Consider the following 20,081-nt stretch of genomic DNA (forward strand, 5'->3'; position numbering starts at 1 on the left):
TGTGTATATTTTGTACTGTCTTTGTGTTTTTATTCTACTCTAGAGATATACTTTACATTTTACTACCTAAAATCACTAGTACTAGGTACTACACTACTATTTTACTGCAGTATGTAATGTAAATATATACATAAATTGAAATAAACTGAGGTTTTAAAACACATATTGTGAATTATTTAATTCGTAAGTATATTTTTTTAAATGAGTATAATAAACCAAGGTTTTTTCAAGTGGGTTTTTTTTTTTGAGTTGAGGAAAATCATGCCAACCCTGCTTCCAAGGGTTGTAATTGGGTGTTTTTTCTATGGTTTCACAATGTGTCTTCCCGTGTATCTCAACCTTTTCCCCATTATGATGGGATATTGGGACCACAGCTGAATTGGAGTTTCTTCATTCTCTTCAAATTTTTCTGGTTCTTTCCACTTCAAACATCTCTATTTCGTCACCTCAGTTGGACAGGGTTCTAACATCACTTTACCTTGTTCTGAGATACGAGGTATCAATATTTCAAAGGAAAATATTTAAATGGGACATATACTTACTATTTTAGAACGTACCTAAACATGCAGATAGAACCATATGCAACCAGCTAGGGCATAATAATTCATTGCATAAGGTTTTAACTGCATTTCCCTAATGCCAATCCAAGATTTTTTTTAAATTTTTTATTTTTTATTTATTTCTATATATAATTTACAGTTTCGAATAATTATTTATATTTATATATGATACATTTCAAACTTATAACTATAATATGTTGTGTGTAAGGTAGGTTTGAGAAGGTGATACTGTATGTGAGTAATATTGTATGTTTCGTGAACACCTCACTAGGAGAACCTGTGCTGAGGTGTTTACGTGGTTATGTATAGGTGTGACAAGTATTTATGTGTTGTTGAAGTTTTTATTTTTTATAAGTTTTAATTTTAATTTTAATTTTTTTTTTTGGTTTTTTGTAAATTGAATATTCATAAAATTTTAATGGTTTTTGTAAATTGAATATTCATAATAAATATGTAAAAAAAAAATATTAACATATATGTAAGTGCATATATTTGTATTGTAAGTGTGAGTATAGTTGGTAAAATCTCGAAAAACGTGTTTATTTATTTTACACTTTTTATGGTTTAGTTATGTTTGGTTTGGAGTTATTATGTTTTGAAAAAATAAAATATCTTGGTTTTTGATCCAGGCTGTGATATGTTTTTTGTGAATGTTTGCGGATGTATTTGCAGTTAGTAGTTGCTTCAGAGTAATGGGCATACAATTAAACAGTTTTGTAGCGTAGTATTGAAAGTGTCTTTGTCCGTGTGTGGTGTGTGTTATCGGTATGTTTAGTGTTTTATTTGTTAAGGATCTGGTTTTTAACGAGGTTTTTGGTTGAATTGGAATATGGAGTTTGTGTTGGAGGAGGTGCAGTAATGCAGATTTGGCGTAAAGTTGTCTTATTGACAAGACTTCTAATGTTTTGTAAATTTCGCTTGATTCTGTGTCAAATGGTACTTTTAGGATTATTTTAATTATCGCCTTTTGAATTTTTTGAATTGGATCAATTGTCATTCTTGTAGCACTTCCCCAAGCTAGTATTCCATATGTGGCAATGGATTGACACAGTGCAAAATATATGGATCTGAGTATTGTTAGAGGGAAAATGTTTTTAATGGACTTCATTAGGTACATGACTCGTTTTAGTTTGTTAGTGATGAAAGTAATGTGGTCAGTCCAGCGTAAGTGTGTATCAATGATAACCCCTAGGTATTTTATTTTTTCTTTTTAAGATATAGCCATGTTTTAAACCTTACCACTCCATTATTTTTTAATATTTTTTTGCCAGCCAACTCTAATTTAAATAATGGCAAAATATTAATTTATTGACAGGCAGTTACAAAAAAATCGTTAAAAATTCATTCGTTATGATTTATTCTTCAAATAAAAAACAGTTTATAGAAAACATTATGGACTACTTATATTTTTGCATAGTATGGTACTTTTTAAAACATTATCCAGGATAGAGAACAATTGAGTAATAAGTTCCTTTCGACACGATTGGAGACATCAAATCTTCTGTAAAAAATAATTGGAAGAATCCTAAAGCAGTGTTTGGTCTAAGATTGTCTGGAATTCTAATTCCGGAAGTCGTAGGAGAATATGAAAACTTGGGAATTACGAAAGTTTCTGTCATTTCGTTTCAATTATTTGGTTCGACATTTGTTGTACTGTCATCATTATCATTGTTATTTTCTGTGCTGTTAACACTATCATCATCAGGATCTTCAAAATCACAAGCAACAAGCTCGTACTCACTGTCACTTTCATAAGATTCATCTTCCGAAAACACTTGGTATTCAGATGCCATATCGCGTGAAATTCCCTCCATTTTAGGTTATGTGAATTTGCAAAGTTATAGTAAAATAAAAACGGAAAACTGTCAAAATCTTATGGAAACGTGAATATAAATGTTTTTTTAAATCTTTATAATCATTATAGAAATATGTGTTCCAAACTTCTGAAATATGCCAGAGGTAACTATTATAAAATTCAGATTCAAGACTGTAATAACGACCCTAAACTTGTCTGGAAAATTATTAGGGAGATGACATATACTAACAACAATACAAACAGTGATATTTCCGAACTGGATACACCAAATCAAAAATTAAATATGAAAGAACATCCAAAGGAAATAGTCCAATTTGTAAATGAATATTTCTCCAATGTCGGTTCTAATTTAGCTAAAAAAATCATTAAACTTCTTCGTACTGCTAATGAGAATAACAACGCACTTACTAATAATATCACCTTTAAATTAAATACAGTTACGGCAGATGACATTAAAATCATTATAGATTCATTGAAACCAACACTCACTTCCGGATCAGATGGCATTTCAATGAGAATAATTAAATCAACTAGAGATGAACTAATCCAACCACTTCTCAACCTTGTGAACAGATGTATCAAGGATGGTATCTTTCCTGCATCGCTTAAATTGGGTTCTGTTATACCAATCTTTAAAGCCGGAAATAAAGCGGATATAAGTAACTATAGACCGATAACAATATTGAATAATCTTTCAAAAATAGTAGAGAAAGTTATTAAGAAACAGCTCACTCAATATCTTGAAAAAAACCGCATACTATCTGAAAATCAATACGGCTTTAGAAAAAATATGGAAACTTCTGATGCCATCGCCTCTATTGTAAAAAGTATAAAACATAGTCTCGATAATGGTAATAAGTGTATCGGAATATTTTTAGATCTATGTAAAGCTTTCGATACAATTGATCATACATATCTTCTAGAAAAACTCAAAAAGATTGGAATCGTAGGTCGTGAACTGAATCTCATTCAAAGCTATATGTCAGAAAGGTCACAACTAGTCAGGATTAAAAATGAATCAAGTCAACCAATACCAATTCAATACGGAGTTCCACAAGGCAGTGTCTTAGGGCCGATTTTATTCCTGATATATATAAATGATCTATGTAATCTAAACTGTCACGGCTCAGTAATTAGTTTCGCAGACGACACAGTTCTTCTCTTCCATGGAAAGTCGTGGGAGACAGTATTCGTAAAAGCTGAAGAAGGGATGAATCAGGTAAAACAATGGCTTGATACAAATTCACTAACATTAAATGATACAAAAACTATATATATTAAATTCAAAATTTACAACAAACAGACAGATAAAGTCAATTCAAATCTAAACATAAAAATTCATAAAAATTGTTTAACCGCGAACCATGAAATTCCTTGCAACTGCCCAAAATTGATTGAAATTCAAACAATAAAATACCTTGGGATAATTATTGATCAAAACTTAAATTGGAACTCCCAAATAGAAAATGTGAGCAACAAATTAAAAAAACTAACCTATTTCTTCAAAACAATAAGAAACATTTTAGACAAAGAACAATTAATTCAAATCTACTACGCATTAGCCCAATCTCAACTACAATATGGTCTTATCGGATGGGGAAGCTCATGCGATTCCACTATAAAACCAGTCCTCATAACACAAAAGGCAATTCTCAAAATTATACTTAGGATCCCCATCAGAACTCCTACCGACTATGTTTTTAAAACCCTGAATGTAATGACACCAAAACAATTATACGCAAAAGATATACTAATTTACGCATTCAAAAACCAGGACAACTTTACACAGACAAACTCAGACAGACTCACAAGATCCACATTACAACACATGTTACACCAACCTACAACTAAAACAACTTTTGGACAAAGAAATATGCAGTATTATTCTATAAAATTATTTAATGTCCTCCCTTTTGAAATAAAAAAAACATTAAAAAAATAACTGACTTCAAAAGAAACATTAAGAAATGGATTATGGATAAGGGAAGGAAGAATATAGATATAATTTTGCAACCCAACAAAGACTAAAGCTCGTATTATGTTTTATTTTTTCTATAAATATTGTTTTTTAATTTTCTATGTAGTATTTTAACATATGTACTTATACTATTTCAAACATATAACCATGTACAATGTGATCTTAGAACGGGGTACCCCAGTAAGGACACATTATCTTATATAAAAAATTGTTAAATAAAAAAAAAAAAAAAAAAAAATAAAAATAAAAAAATAAAATATAAAGAAAACAATTTTAAACTTTTTCCACTTGTTTTTATTTGACCGTGACCGGTTTCAGCCTGTTAGGGCCATCTTCAGACTGGTACAATTTTTGTCTTAAACTAGTAGGCCAGTGCAATTAGCGATTCGCGATCGAAGTAATTCCGGTAGTCCCAATTTTTTTATATGTTATATAAACTGATCTCCCGATGTAAAATCTGAATTTCCGACCTTGGCACACCTGTGCTCGCGCCGCCATTTTGAAAAAACTGGCCGAAATCGGGCCAAAATCTAGTTTTTCCCAAATATCTCATTTTCAATGCAAATTTTGGCTAAAATATCTTAACAAGTATAATAGAACATAAAATAACCTACAACTTTTGTTCAGACAAATTTCTTCTATCTCTAATAGGTACCGAGGTAGAAAGTCGTAAAGGTGCGTATATTTTTGAAAAAACAAGTTTTTTGCGCGACTAGCTTTCGTTTTTTATAAATACCTCGTTTCCAGTACAATTTTGTGAAAAATTTATTGATAATAATTTTGTAGAAAATAAAATTTCGTTAAAGAAATAGGTATATAATTTATATTTTTTATCTCTATTACGTATCCAAACTCTAATCCACCAAAACCAGGCCAAAAATTGAAACAGAGGTTAGGTGTTTTAAACTTGGCATTCCTTGATTTTATTTTTCTTTAACAATTATTGTTCTAAGAACATATACGTTGACAACAATCGTCATGCCTGTGTCAGACCTAGATATAAATATAGTAGATAGACTATTTCAGCATATCGGTCGTCATACATTCCCAATGGGAAGACCACTAAAATTGGCCAAGCCACTACATTTGTGCTCGCAGCTTGGTCTGACATGCCTATCAACGTAATCACAACATACATTTAAGATTATTAATACAATTAAGATGATAAGGTACATAAAAAAGATAAAAAATTGGTATTTTCGTGAAATTAACATTTATTGACATTCTTTTCTTTATTAGTTAAGTTGTCAGCATAACAAAAAATAAAATTAATGGTAGATCAGTTTAGACAGAAGTACGAGCACTTGACTATAGTTTCTTACTTCTGGCCCTGAATAGCTTCTTCATCTGTCTCATCACCCAAATTGGTGGCGACTGGGTCATCATATTCCTCGTCATCGTCATCAACAAAGGCTTCTACAGCATTCTCGCAGGAGTTGCCATTGCAATGAATGCAGAGTAAGGAACATTTCAAACCCGACTTTCTGCAGGTGCACTTTCCAGCGCAACCTTTTTTGCATTGACATGATATGAAGTTCAGCAAGGCCTGAGGTGCAGCTTCCTTCAACATTGTTACTGGAGTAAGTAACCCAACAGCATCCTTTTTCCACCCCCATTCAGTCGAATCTTTATCGTGACCAAGCCAAGTCTGCACTTGCAAGTATGTTCTTGAAGCGTCTTGCTGGACTGAATCTTTGGTGGGTGGTAGCCTGGATAAATTGAATTTGTTGTTTTTTACTCCTTTGACAAAAATGATGTACCTTAAAATTTCCAAATTTGATTTCTCGTTGCCGCCATACAAAAGTGCAAATAGTTGTTCGGCAGCCAAAGTGATTGTTTCTGTCTTTGCTTTTGGGTCTTGAAATACACGAACAAGTTCATTCACTGAGTGGTTTTTGAGAAGAATATTACAAAATTTGTGTTTGCCTTGACCGAACGGAACTCCAGTTGTATCGCAACCACTTATGGCATGAAGGAATAAAATGTTTTCAACTATTTCAAGGTGTTTAAAACATTTGTTCGAGTACAACGCGTTAGGTGATTTATTTTTCCCAACTTTTTGGTAATATACGTTGGGAGGTGAGAGAGCTGTGAGGAGTACCAGCAGATCAATATCCTGACCAACGATTATGACTACATCATGTTGAAATGACAATGAATTTGCTGTGTTCACTATGAGAACGTCAGCATCCTCTTCAACTTGTACTGTCGTTACGTGGGATCGTGCAAATGAGGTTCTGAGTAGTGAAATAAAACGAGACTTGTTCTTCTTATTTCCCAGAAAATTTTCCTGTGGCACTTGTGGGTGCATGCTTTCAAAAAACAAAACTTCAGCAGAAGTTGTAACTCTGGCACGCCGTGCTCTTTCCACCCCTTTAGTGCTTTTCTTTTCCATAGAATCTGGGTATCCATCGAATACCACTACTGCATTGGCTCCATAATGATTTTGTACATACCTGACATATTGCTGGAAAATTACTGAAAAAGGTTGAGCACGACCCCATACCACTTTGTGCAGTAAATATCCTCCATCAATTACGTGTATTTTACTGCTTCCCAGTTCTGTATTATTTGGTAGAGGGTTGAATGATGATTAAATATAGACTTCGTTCCTTTGCGCATGCCTTCTTCTGAGAAAAGAGACAATGGTACAGGAGAGAGTTCATATTTAAAATATTTTTTAATTTCACTTTCAGACTTTTTGGCAATACACATACGATGGAATAGTTTTAATGGATCTATTGCCATAGTCACACCCTGATTTTTGACACTGCTGGTCACCGCCGCAAGAGAAACTATCGCATCATTACGTTTTATGTGTAGGTTTCCAAAGTTCTGGTTGATAACTTTAGACATAGCTAATTTCCCCATCTTTTCAGCCATGTTTTTTTAAATTTTTTATGTGACACCTCACAAGAGTGTCCCTTCCTGTGCAGTGCACAGACAGGGGAACTATGTCACCACCCGGTTGGGTGGCGTTGTGAGGCGGAGTAAGGTAGGGGCTGTAGGAAGGGATTTGTTAATGCGGGCCTTGAAGAGGCTCGGATTATAGGAGGGAGGAAAAACAGATGCCGGTAGCTCGTTCCACATACGAGCCGACTTACACAAAAACGAGTCGTAAAAACGGCCCGTTCTCATGAAGCCAACGTCAACCGTGAACGGGTGTTCAGTTCGTGTCCGTCGAGTTTCGCGCACGTGCACCGGTGTATTAGGAATCAATGCTGCTAGCTCCTTGGAGCAGGCTCCATTGAAATACCTGTAGAACAGACACAGCATGCCTACATTGCGTCTATGCATCAGAGAAGGCAATCGGTCTGTTAACAATGGATTGTCAATCAGACGGATCGCTCTCCTTTGCACAGACTCAAGCAGGTTTATCAAGTATTTTGGGGCACCAGCCCAAAGGTGGCTCCCAAATTCAATAGTTGGGCGGACTTGAGACTTGTACAGGGTCAGCAGCTGGTCACTGTTGAAGAATCTCCTAGCCCTGTACAAGACGCCCAACTTTTTGGAGGCCTGATTTACTCGGGCTTCTATGGATCCCCGATACTTGAGCTGGTCTGATATAGTAACTCCAAACATTTCAATGGAGTCTTTATTGGGGAGAGTGTTCCCATCAAATTGCACCAGACAGTCATTGATCTCCCTCTTTGCCGAAATCAGACACGCTTGGGTTTTTGAGACGTTGAAACTGACCAAGTTGGCCTTACCCCAGGCACGAACCATCTCTAGGTGGTGGTCAATTTTTCGCTTCAAAACTTCCCGAGCTGTTCGGACATCATAGATGGAAGGGGGCCTGTCAAAAAGATAACCCTCGTGAACGGTGCTGTCATCAGCGTAGCAGTGAATTGGTGCACATTCAACGAGATCGTTGATGTGCAATAAAAACAGCGTCGGAGATAGCACAGATCCTTGTGGCACCCCCGCATTGATTTGGTGCGGTGAGGAAGAAGAGCCGTCAACCACGGGTGACAAGTGACTTTGCTATCCCCGATTGTGCCACTGCTAATAGACATAATCACGTTTGTTTTAGGAAATGGTTCATGCCAAGCAAACCAATCAATGAGAGTTTGAACGTCTCGATCATCCCTCCTAATTCTTGTAGGCCTCATCTCTACATGTTGCTCTGACGTTTCTGATTCGATCCCACAGAATGACTGGATACCCTCACAAATGTTATGCAGATAAACGAATCCAGCAGTCCAACGAAGGATGGAACTGTCTGTGAAGAGAACTGGAGGGGAGGAGTAGAAGGGTGGGGGGGTAGCCCCCCCATACCGAAGGGCCCTCTAGTAAATTTATAGATGTATGTATTTAAAAATGCAAACAAAAATCTAATAACGTGATAATAAACCGTGATTGATTTTCTGTGCGTACCTACCAAGATTTGTTTATTCTTTATATCGGTTAAAAAAACTATATAAACATAAAAACTGCACAGCCTTTTTTAAAATTTTATTATCTACATAATTGGTATCAATAAAATTTTCATGAAATTCCACTGGAAACGAGGTATTTATAAAAAACCAAAGCTAGTCGCGCAAAAAACTTGTTTTTTCAAAAATATACGCACCTTTACGACTTTATACCTCGGTACCTATTAGAGATAGAAGAAATTTGTTTTTTCCAAAAGTTGTAGGTCATTTTATGTTCTATTATACTTGTAAAGATACTTTAGCCGAAATTTGCATTGGAAATGAGATATTTGGGAAAAACTAGATTTTGGCCCGATTTCGGCCAGTTTTTTCAAAATGGCGGCGCGAGCACAGGTGCGCCAAGGTCGGAAACTCAGATTTTACATCAGGAAATCAGTTTATATAATATTTAAAAAAATTGGGACTACCGGAATTACTTCGATCGCGACCCCCTTTTTGGCGCTAATTGCACTGGCCTATAGGGTTTATATTCATAGGCAAATTACATTGAGGGGAGGGGTTAACATAGTAGGTTGGTTTGAATTATGAGGGGTTTTTCGTGAAATATGATATTTCCCAAATAAGTATTGTTATTAAAATCAAATGAATTTATCTATAGAACTATGATAATTATGCCTATTAGGACTATCAATTTAAGGATTTACCCAACATAAGGTTATCGGTAATCTATTGTGTGGTTAGGTAAAAATATTTTAATGGATTTTATATAATTCAAATACATAATTTATGATAGGTGACACACTGATTATAATGGATATAGCAGGGGTTAATTAATATTAAAGGGTTTTTATATTTTTGAAGTCGGAAGTGGTTCTAGTGATGAAGCCAAGTAGTTTGAGCGATTTATTAACAATCACATTTATATGTTCCCGAAAAGAAAGAAAGAGTTTTTATATATTTTTGTAATTTTATGTAGATATTGTGAAACATTTCCTTTGACTGAGTAGTGTTTTAGTAATTTTAAGTTACATATTTGTAAATAACTGAGATTTTGTAATAGGATTGTTTCACGCAAGTGGGAAACTAACTAACTAACCATCACGTGGTGTAGGCAGACAGGATGGACTGCCAAATAACTCGGTCTTGGCACACACTCCTAGCGTCATTAACATTCATACATACTCTTCTATTATTCTCTTGACATGGCCCGCCTCAAGTATCGGATTCACTTGATCGTGCCATGTCTTCCTCAGGCATCCCCAACTTCTGCTAAAATTCAAATTTCCTGAAATACTTCACACAAAAAACCGAATATTTGAAAAAATATAAAAAAATCGTGTTGGACCAAACAACATCAATTATGTCGAATTTTTCAAACTTAACACTCGATCACTGGTTCCAACTTTAAAAATATTTTTATATGAACTCCACACAGGAGGCCTTAAGGAAAATAATTTATGGTCAGAAAGAAGTGGGCTGAAGCAATCAGCGGTATGTCGAAATTTTGATTGCTGCGGGGAAGGTTGATCGAAATCGCTAATATTGATACATGTTCAGAACAAAGAAACTTCTCCATTGTTATTATACGTAACTTGTGAATCACAAACCATTGTTCAACTTTATAAAACAAATAAAAATATATCTACAGTTCATACAAACAAGTATAGTAATGCTGATTGTGCTAATAATTGAAGACTTACCTAGCAGAGGAATTGAAATCTCAACGCCTGGATGGGAACCCGACACATTTGTCTCCTCTGCTACTAATCGTCCATAAGATTTTTTTAAGTGTGAATACTGTCCAAGAGTCCCAACTGCTCCCAATAGTCTGGAGCCAGTGAGACTATGGCATCCCCAATAATTGGGGTAAGTTGTGAGGCTGAAGGTAGTGCGGAGGGGAAGAGGAAAGTGGGGGAGTATCTATCTGGCTTTTCAGATCAGGTTACCAAACACGGTTTTGAACTCGCGACCTTTGAATTGTCAGTCGAGAGCCTTACCCCTAGTCTAAGGAGGTCGTCACTTATAAATAACTAGCTGACGTATCCCCGTCGTTGCTGGGGGTTATCTTTAGGAGATAATATATACATATTCCAGTGCAAACTTTCTTGTAGGCCTTTTTAAGATGTACAATTATGTAGTACAACATTTTGATGTATCTCACAAGGTTTAGTCAGCGTTAGCAATGTTTTGCCCGAAAATATATTTTAATAACTTGATTTTAAAACATCTACTTTCTATAAATATAATATGCATGTATCATATATGTAAACCTTCCGGAAGAAATTCTCTAAATCATAGTGAAAACCCTGTCAAAATCCAATGCGTGGTTTAGAAGAACTAAGCGCACAAACAGACAGACGCGGATAGCGATTTTATTTTATACTATTTATAAATAACAAACAAATTTAGATAAGATTAGTAGAATTATGGCAAATTATATGCTGCTGAAGCAGATGCTGTGTGGAGGGTTTTTTTTTAAGGAAAATAAGGTGAGGAAGTTCTGGGAAGGAAAAATATATGAGAGGTTGGTGGGAATCTAGGGATTAATGTGTCCAGGAGTGACGGACTTATGAATCTATCCCTCCCACTGCGGTGCAAGGCGATGGGTCAAGAGAGACCAGTTAGAGAAGTCAAAGGGTCTCCCCAAACCAGCCTCTCCCAATCTAGCCCGCAGCTGTGTTGGTTATCCGATAAATGGTTCCCGGGGGGCGGTAGTACCTAAACCCGCCTCTCCTAATCTAGCCCGCAGCTGTGTTGGTTATCCGATAAATGGTTCCCGGGGGGCGGTAGTACCCAAACCCGCCTCTCCTAATCTAGCCCGCAGCTGTGTTGGTTATCCGATAAATGGTTCCCGGGGGGCGGTAGTACCCAAACCCGCCTCTCCTAATCTAGCCCGCAGCTGTGTTGGTTATCCGATAAATGGTTCCCGGGGGGCGGTAGTACCCAAACCCGCCTCTCCTAATCTAGCACGCAGCTGTGTTGGTTATCCGATAAATGGTTCCCGGGGGGCGGTAGTACCCAAACCCGCCTCTCCTAATCTAGCCCGCAGCTGTGTTGGTTATCCGATAAATGGTTCCCGGGGGGCGGTAGTACCCAAACCCGCCTCTCCTAATCTAGCACGCAGCTGTGTTGGTTATCCGATAAATGGTTCCCGGGGGGCGGTAGTACCCAAACCCGCCTCTCCTAATCTAGCACGCAGCTGTGTTGGTTATCCGATAAATGGTTCCCCGGGGGGCGGTAGTACCCAAACCAGCATCTCCCAATCTAGCAAGCAGCTATGTTGGTTATCCGATAAATGGTTCCCGGGGGGCGGTAGTACCCAAACCAGCATCTCCTAATCTAGCCCGCAGCTGTGTTGGTTATCCGATAAATGGTTCCCGGGGGGCGGTAGTACCCAAACCCGCCTCTCCTAATCTAGCACGCAGCTGTGTTGGTTATCCGATAAATGGTTCCCCGGGGGGCGGTAGTACCCAAACCAGCATCTCCCAATCTAGCAAGCAGCTATGTTGGTTATCCAATAAATGGTTCCTGGGTGGCGGCAGCACCCAAACCCGCCTCTCCCAATCTAGCACGCAGCTGTGTTGGTTATCCAATAAATGGTTCCCGGGGGGCGGCAGTACCCAAAACCGCCTCTCAAATTGCTCAGCTTCGATAGCTTAGCTTATAATTGATAGCTTCGTTGTAACCTAACAGGGCCGGCTCTGAGCCAAACGGCGCCTGGCGCTAGTGAAAACCTCAATGTCGCTGTATTAGATGTGAGGTATTATCAGCACCTTGATTCCTTAGCCCTTGGCAGGTCGGCGCCCGTAGCAAAATGCTCCAATAACGCCTGCACAGGGCCGGCCCAGAACCTAAAAGATAACATCACTAACGTCCAGTTGCACAGGACATAAGGCATTGAGAGCAATGAGCGGGCTGACAGGCTAACAAGGAATTGGGCGAAAGCACCATTTGCTCCAAGTTAGCTGAAGAGGTGGAAGCTTGCCACACTAAATTAAACATTGAAAAGCGGGTCAACTTTCGGCACTGGATGTAATGAGAAATCAGGCAACTACTCAATTTGTATAGAAACTCACTGAGGGAGTTAGTAGGACTATTGACAGGACACAGGACACAGACAAGGATCTAATTGACCTTTGAATGCAAAACCATTTCTTTTGCTCATTTCTATAACCAAAATAACTTTCAGAGCCTTATTTTGTATGTTTGAGTTGAAAAAAAAACATTGAAAATGTTACCGGAGACCAAAATTTCAATTACATTTTTTACTCCAAATCACTGGTAAAAGGAAGTCAAGTACATCCCTTAACACCCAGTATAATAGAATAGTGTATGCCGAACACATTTTCATGGATAATTTCATCGACCCTGTATAGTCGACACATTTGGGTCAGAGGGTTGAAGTAGGCGATATTAATTTTAAATATATTCAGGTGAAACATATTGTGAAACTTAGTGGAACTATTATTCATGTAAACTCGAGGCTATATAGAATATTCGCTGTGTGCTAAAAGAGAAATAGTCTTAATTAATCTCATTTCTAGATGATTGGCGTGGGCACACCCAATGTGGCCCTCGACACATCCGCCTACAAGTTTGCCTCGCTGCTGGGGCAGGACCTCGAGTCGTGGGGCTTCAGCTATACAGGGCGCATTCAGCACGGGGGCCGCGTACACCGCTACGGCAAAGGCTTCCGCATCGGTGACGTGGTGGGCGTGCACCTGGACACGTGGCACGGGACCATCTCCTTCTTTGTCAATAAGAAGCCGCTGGGTGAGTTTTATTTGTAATAGATAATTCTGTTGCGATATACCTTTTTTTTTAAAGCTTTGTCAAGACTCCGAGAAGTGAGCGATCAATAATCTAGACAAGCGTGAACAAGCAATATTTGAACACTACTGGAAAGGTCCGAACATATTAGTTAGCCATAATTAAAATGTTGTATATGTATAATCATAATATATTTAGTCAACACTATTATTAAATAACTAGGTTTTGTGGATAGTAGACCTCGCGTCCAATATGTATGTTTTTAATTTTTTTTCCTCTTATTTAAACTCTTACAAACAAAAAAATTATTAATAGATTACAAATAAAAAAAAATTATAAATAAAATTTCGTCTAAAATCTTAAGATTTGTAAGTAGGTACCCAAATACCTACTTACTTAATTACAAACTATATAATATTTTTAAAATTTTAAATAAGGAATTATACAATTCTTTTTTCAAACTTTCTTCAGATCATTAGGTATCATAATATTGATTATTCCAATTTGACAGCCCATAGTAGGAACCACGATTATGCAAACTCTGGTGGGATATTTATTTATTTATTGTAAGAAACAAACAGCAAAACAACAAAGAGGTTAAATATGAGGTAAGCCAAAATAGTTTCGGTAAATATTCGGAATCGCTGGACAAGGATTATATGAAATATTTTTAAATAAAACCTTCTGATTTACCTTAATTACTATAAAAGGAATCTGACTGCATTTGGGATATTTTTAATTTTAGCATTTTAATTTTTAATTACGTAAATCGAAAATTCACTTTCGTTGTATGGGATGACAGCTGAAATGATTTCTGTTGATGACATTTTCTCTGGTAGTAGTAGCTAGAATACATACGAGTAGCTAGAATTTGAATCATTTCAGAATGCAAATTCTAGTTAGGTACTGTTTTGGCCAAACTCTAAAAATAAAATATTTTTTTGTTACTTAAAAAAATTAAATTATTTATATTTAGGTATTATTATAATTATTGTTTTATTTAACCTAAACTATAGTAACCTAACCTATAATAATCAAACCTAAATTAACCTAACCTAAATCCTAACCTAACCTATATCCTAACCTTACCCAACACACCTATCTTAACCGATAATAATCCAACCTAACCTTACCTATAATAATCCAACCTTACCTAACCTAACCTATATCCTAATAATAATCCAACCTAACCTAACCTAACCTATATCGTAATAATAATCCAACCTAACCTATAATAATCGAACCTAACCAACAATAATCCAACCTAACCTACAATAATCCAACCTAACCTATAATAATCCAACCTAACCTAACCTAACCTATAATAATCCAACCTAACCTATATCCTAATAATAATCCAACCTAACCTAACCTAACCTATATCCTAATAATAATCCAACCTAACCTATAATAATCGAACCTAACCTACAATAATCCAACCTAACCTAACCTATAATAATCCAACCTAACCTAACCTATATGCTAATAATAATCCTACCTAACCTATAATAATCGAACCTAACCTATAATAATCCAACCTAACCTATAATATCCAATCTATCCTAACCTAACTTAAATCCTAATAATAAACCAACCTAACCTATAATAATCCAACCTAACCTATAATAACCTCACCTTTTTTAATTTTTCTATTTTATAAAACATACCTAAATATCTTTATTTTATTTTTCGAGTTTGGCTAAAATAGTACCTACCTAGTATTTGCACATGGTAAAAAATATAGCCACTCGTATCAGGAATATCAACAAAAGATAATTTTATCAACAGAAATCATTCCAGCTGTCATCCCATACAACGAAAGTGAATTTTCGATTTACTTAATCTTTTGCACGCGGCCGTATCAACTGTTGTTACGGCAAAAAGTCTATACTCACACGCGGCCGTATCAACAGTTGATACGGATACTCGATTATGAATGAAATTGTTCGAGAAACAAACGACTACCATACTTTTCCTCTCATTTCAAAGGAATTTGGTGCGAAGTCACGAATTCATAAGTGGAAGGACACAAGTATTGAAGAAATGTATCTATTTTTTGCAATAACCATGCTTATGACAAGAAACGAACATTTGACTATTGAAGAGTATTGGAGTACAAATATATTTCTAAGTTCCCCTATTTTTGGCCAGATCATGAGTAGAGACCGATATCAATTGTTGTTGCAAAATTTACATTTCTGTGACTCAAATTCGCTTCCTATAGATCGTCTTTATAAAATAAGGTTAGTTTTAAATCACACCCGAACACTATTTAAGGAGTCTGTGATACCTTATGAAGACCTATGTATAGATGAAAGTATCATTGTTTTCAAGGGTAGGCTAATTTTTAAGCAATATATTCCATCAAAACGACATCGCTTTGGAATCAAAATGTTTGTTTTGTGTGATGTGAAAACTGGATACATTCTAGATTTCATAATTTACTGCGGAGAAGGCACGGAAATTACAGATGAACAAAACTTGGGAATAACCGGCGCTGTTGTTACTACACTCCTAACTGATTATTTTGGCAAAGGGCACAATTTATGGTGTGACAATTGGTACTCAAGTCCAAATTTATTCAATTTTTTGCATTCGAAAAAAACAAATGCCTGTGGGACGGTAAAAAAGAACCGGAAGGAAATGCCAAAATTTATTAAACTGAAAAAAGGCGAATTTGAGTCAAAAAGCCGCGGTCCCCTTTTAGCATTAAAATGGTGTGATAAAAGGGATGTACATATGCTAACTACCTTGCACGATAACTCATTTAAGGAAACCAGTAAAATAAATCACCAAACTAAACAACCCATTCGCAAGCCTGCCTGTGTCATTGATTACAATAAATCTATGGGAGCTGTTGACAAAAGCGACATGATGCTGAGCAGTTTATCCTGTATGAGGAAGACCATAAAATGGTATAAAAAAGTATTTTTTCACATACTTGACCTATATTTATTGAATTCATTTATTTTGTACACCCAAGTGACAGGTATAAAAAAATCTCTAGCAGATTTTCAATTGGCGGTTATTATGCAACTAGTTGAGAAATATAAACCAGAGATTTCTCAAATACCAGAGCCTAATACATCAGCCCACCTCAACCCGTTTCGGGTTTTGCCTAAATATGCCGCTAAGCATATGGCCGAATTGATTCCATCAACTGGCAAAATAAAAAAACCGCGTAGACGATGTCGTGTATGCCGATTGAAAAATAAAAAAATGCAGTTAACGAGATACGTATGTAAAGAATGTGGTGTGTCTTTATGTATCGAACCCTGTTTTAAAGTTTACCATAGTTCCAAAAAAATGTGACAGACAGAGATTCCTCTAAAGTGCTTAAAAAACAATATTTATTAAGTGATATAAAATTTATGTGTTATTTTTAAGTGTTGAGTTTAGAAAAGAGTTTGAGAAAAAGTTTTCAGAACTAAAAATGATAAGTGATCATGGTGTCCCACTTATGTCTATCAACGCAGTGGCCTAAGTACACACACGGCGAGTGAATGGCGGGACCACATTCAAAAGATACGGTACGTCTTTGTATGAAATTTTATGTTTTTGTTTTTATAAACATCTAAGAGTGTTGAAACACGAGGATTTGTTTTCATATTGTGGAGAATAATCTGTTCTGTCTATATAGTCCAATAAATAATGCCAGAATGCTATAATTTGACATTTAATTGCGTGCATAGGTATTTGAAAATATGTACCGCGTACGGGTATAGATAAAACGGAGCAAATTAACGCGTTCAAAAGGTTAATTAAAAATTAAAATGCTAAAATTAAAAATATCCCAAATGCAGTCAGATTCCTTTTATAGTAATTAAGGTAAATCAGAAGGTTTTATTTAAAAATATTTCATATAATCCTTGTCCAGCGATTCCGAATAATTACCATAGTTTCTTATGCTAATGTTGGTTAATATGATATACAAAATTGTAATTGGTTATAACCATAAAAAGGTAGTATCCAAGCTGCCACTATCTTGAACCGAAACCTAACAAACGAATTTACAGATAGACGAAATGCTAAATGCTTAATCAACAATGACCGGCGAGGTTGTGTTTGTCCTTCAATTCGAATCCTCCCGTTAGACTGTAGAGATAAGAGGACCGCCTCGGGCCGTGGTTCAGCTAACCAAGGATGTTGAGTAGTTCTCTGCTTGGCCGACAGAGGCAGATACCTAATTAAAGTCAGTGGCACCAATAATTCAAATACTGCGCTAACATTATAATGGTTTCAGGGGTGGCATTCCGCGGCCTGCATAAGCACCAGGTGCTGTACCCCATGGTGTGCTCCACGGCCGCACAGATCTCCATGCTGCTGGTGACGGCGGCCTCGCGGCCCGCGACACTTTTCCTGCACTCGGCCAGGGTGCTGACGCAGCAGCCCGCCGTGCTGGACCGGCTGCGGAGCGTGCCCGGGATGAAGCACCTGTTCGACGACGTCTTCTGGCTGCTGATGCGTGTGACCAGTGAGTTTCTGTCTCACTCTCGGTTTTATTAACAAACCTGCAGTTTAACCCTTTAGATGACAATTATATAAAAAAAAATTAGATTGCTCTACATTCTAATGTAGAAGAATCTTAAATTTTTATTTACATTGTTATTTCTAAATAACAATGTTGATTATTAAATTGAATTGAAATTAACAAGGATTGCTGTTGAAACTTAAAAAAAAATAATGGTGGTAATCAGACTATACATTACTGGTCTACAATTAAATGAACAAGACATCAGTGAAATTGTACGAGGACATTTCTCTGCAAATTTATGTAATAATGTAATTGATTTTCATTTCAGGTGAGATTGACAATCAAGATGATGATGATGACACTTGTCACTATGTGGGGGGAGGGAATGAAATGCACCCGCTGAGCATGAACACTGTAAGTATGAACATTGTAAGTAGAGACACTGTAAGTATGAACACAGGTAATGAACACTGTAAGTATGAACACTAAGTATGAATACTATAAGTATGAACACAGGTAAAGTGTAACACTGTAAGTATGAACACAGGTAATGAACACTGTAAGTATGAACACTAAGTATGAATACTATAAGTATGAACACAGGTAATGTGTAACACTGTAAGTATGAACACAGGTAATGAACACTGTAAGTATGAACACTAAGTATGAATACTATAAGTATGAACACAGGTAATGTGTAACACTGTAAGTATGAACGCAGGTAATGAACACTGTAAGTATGAACATTGAAAGTAGAAACACTATAAGTATGAACACAGGTAATGAACACTGTAAGTGTGAACACTAAGTATGAACACTATAAGTATGAACACAGGTAATGAACACTGTAAGTGTGAATAATAAGTATGAATACTATAAGTATGAACACAGGTAATGTGTAACACTGTAAGTATGAACACAGGTAATGAAAACTGTAAGTTTGAACACTAAGTATGAATACTATAAGTATGAACACAGGTAATGTGTAACACTGTAAGTATGAACACTAAGTATGAATACTATAAGTATGAACACAGGTAATGTGTAACACTGTATGTATGAACACAGGTAATGAACACTGTAATATGAACACTAAGTATGAATACTATAAGTATGAACACAGGTAATGTGTAACACTGTAAGTATGAACACAGGTAATGAACACTGTAAGTATGAACACTAAGTATGAATACTATAAGTATGAGCACAGGTAAAGTGTAACACTGTAAGTATGAACACAGGTAATGTGTAACACTGTAAGTATGAACACTAAGTATGAATACTATAAGTATGAATACTATAAGTATGAACACAGGTAATGTGTAACACTGTAAGTATGAACACAGGTAATGAACACTGTAAGTATGAACACTAAGTATGAATACTATAAGTATGAACACAGGTAATGTGTAACACTGTAAGTATGAACACAGGTAATGAACACTGTAAGTATGAAAACTAAGTACGAATACTATAAGTATGAACACAGGTAATGTGTAACACTGTAAGTATGAACACAGGTAATGTGTAACACTGTAAGTATGAACACAGGTAATGAACACTGTAAGTATGAACACTAAGTATGAATACTATAAGTATGAACACAGGTAATGTGTAACACTGTAAGTATGAACACAGGTAATGAACACTGTAAGTATGAACACTAAGTATGAATACTATAAGTATGAACACAGGTAATGTGTAACACTGTAAGTATGAACACAGGTAATGAACACTGTAAGTATGAACGCTGTATGTATGAACGCTGTAAGTATAAACACTGTAAGTATTAACGCTGTAAGAATTAACACTGTAATTATGAACACTGTAAGTATGAATGCTGTAAGTATGAATGCTGTAAGTATAAAACAACAATCTGGGGTAAAGCTCCATTATTTGGGTCCCTTCTGAACAAAACCATATCATCAAATACATATGAGAGGATACATTTACATACTATCCATTCCGGAATCCATTGTTATACTTAACAGGATTGCTTGGTTTTAACAACTTAAAAGCCCACAGTAAAATATTTATAGATAAACATATTTTTTAAAGTTAATCTCTGGAATTATACGCCATCCAACTATGTTGAAAGAGGTTAACT

The 20,081-nt window shown here is 36.1% G+C and overlaps 1 protein-coding gene across 3 annotated transcripts in view; it reads left to right on the top strand.

The window, feature by feature from the left end:
• Positions 1–20,081, top strand: part of LOC149420187 (SPRY domain-containing SOCS box protein 3) — a 38,797-nt gene that overhangs the window by 9,201 nt on the left and 9,515 nt on the right. For all 3 annotated transcript variants that reach the window (XM_089636450.1, XM_089636452.1, XM_089636449.1), the window contains exons 4-6: positions 13,275–13,503; positions 17,744–17,974; positions 18,303–18,388. In XM_089636450.1, coding sequence (XP_089492576.1) covers positions 13,275–13,503; positions 17,744–17,974; positions 18,303–18,388 — 546 coding nt within the window. The remainder of the gene's footprint in view (positions 1–13,274; positions 13,504–17,743; positions 17,975–18,302; positions 18,389–20,081) is intronic.

This window comes from Hesperophylax consimilis, chromosome 10 (genome assembly GCF_061612785.1).
Source record: "Hesperophylax consimilis isolate HC1 chromosome 10, BYU_Hcon_1.0, whole genome shotgun sequence".
Classification (NCBI taxonomy): Eukaryota; Metazoa; Arthropoda; class Insecta; order Trichoptera; family Limnephilidae; genus Hesperophylax; species Hesperophylax consimilis.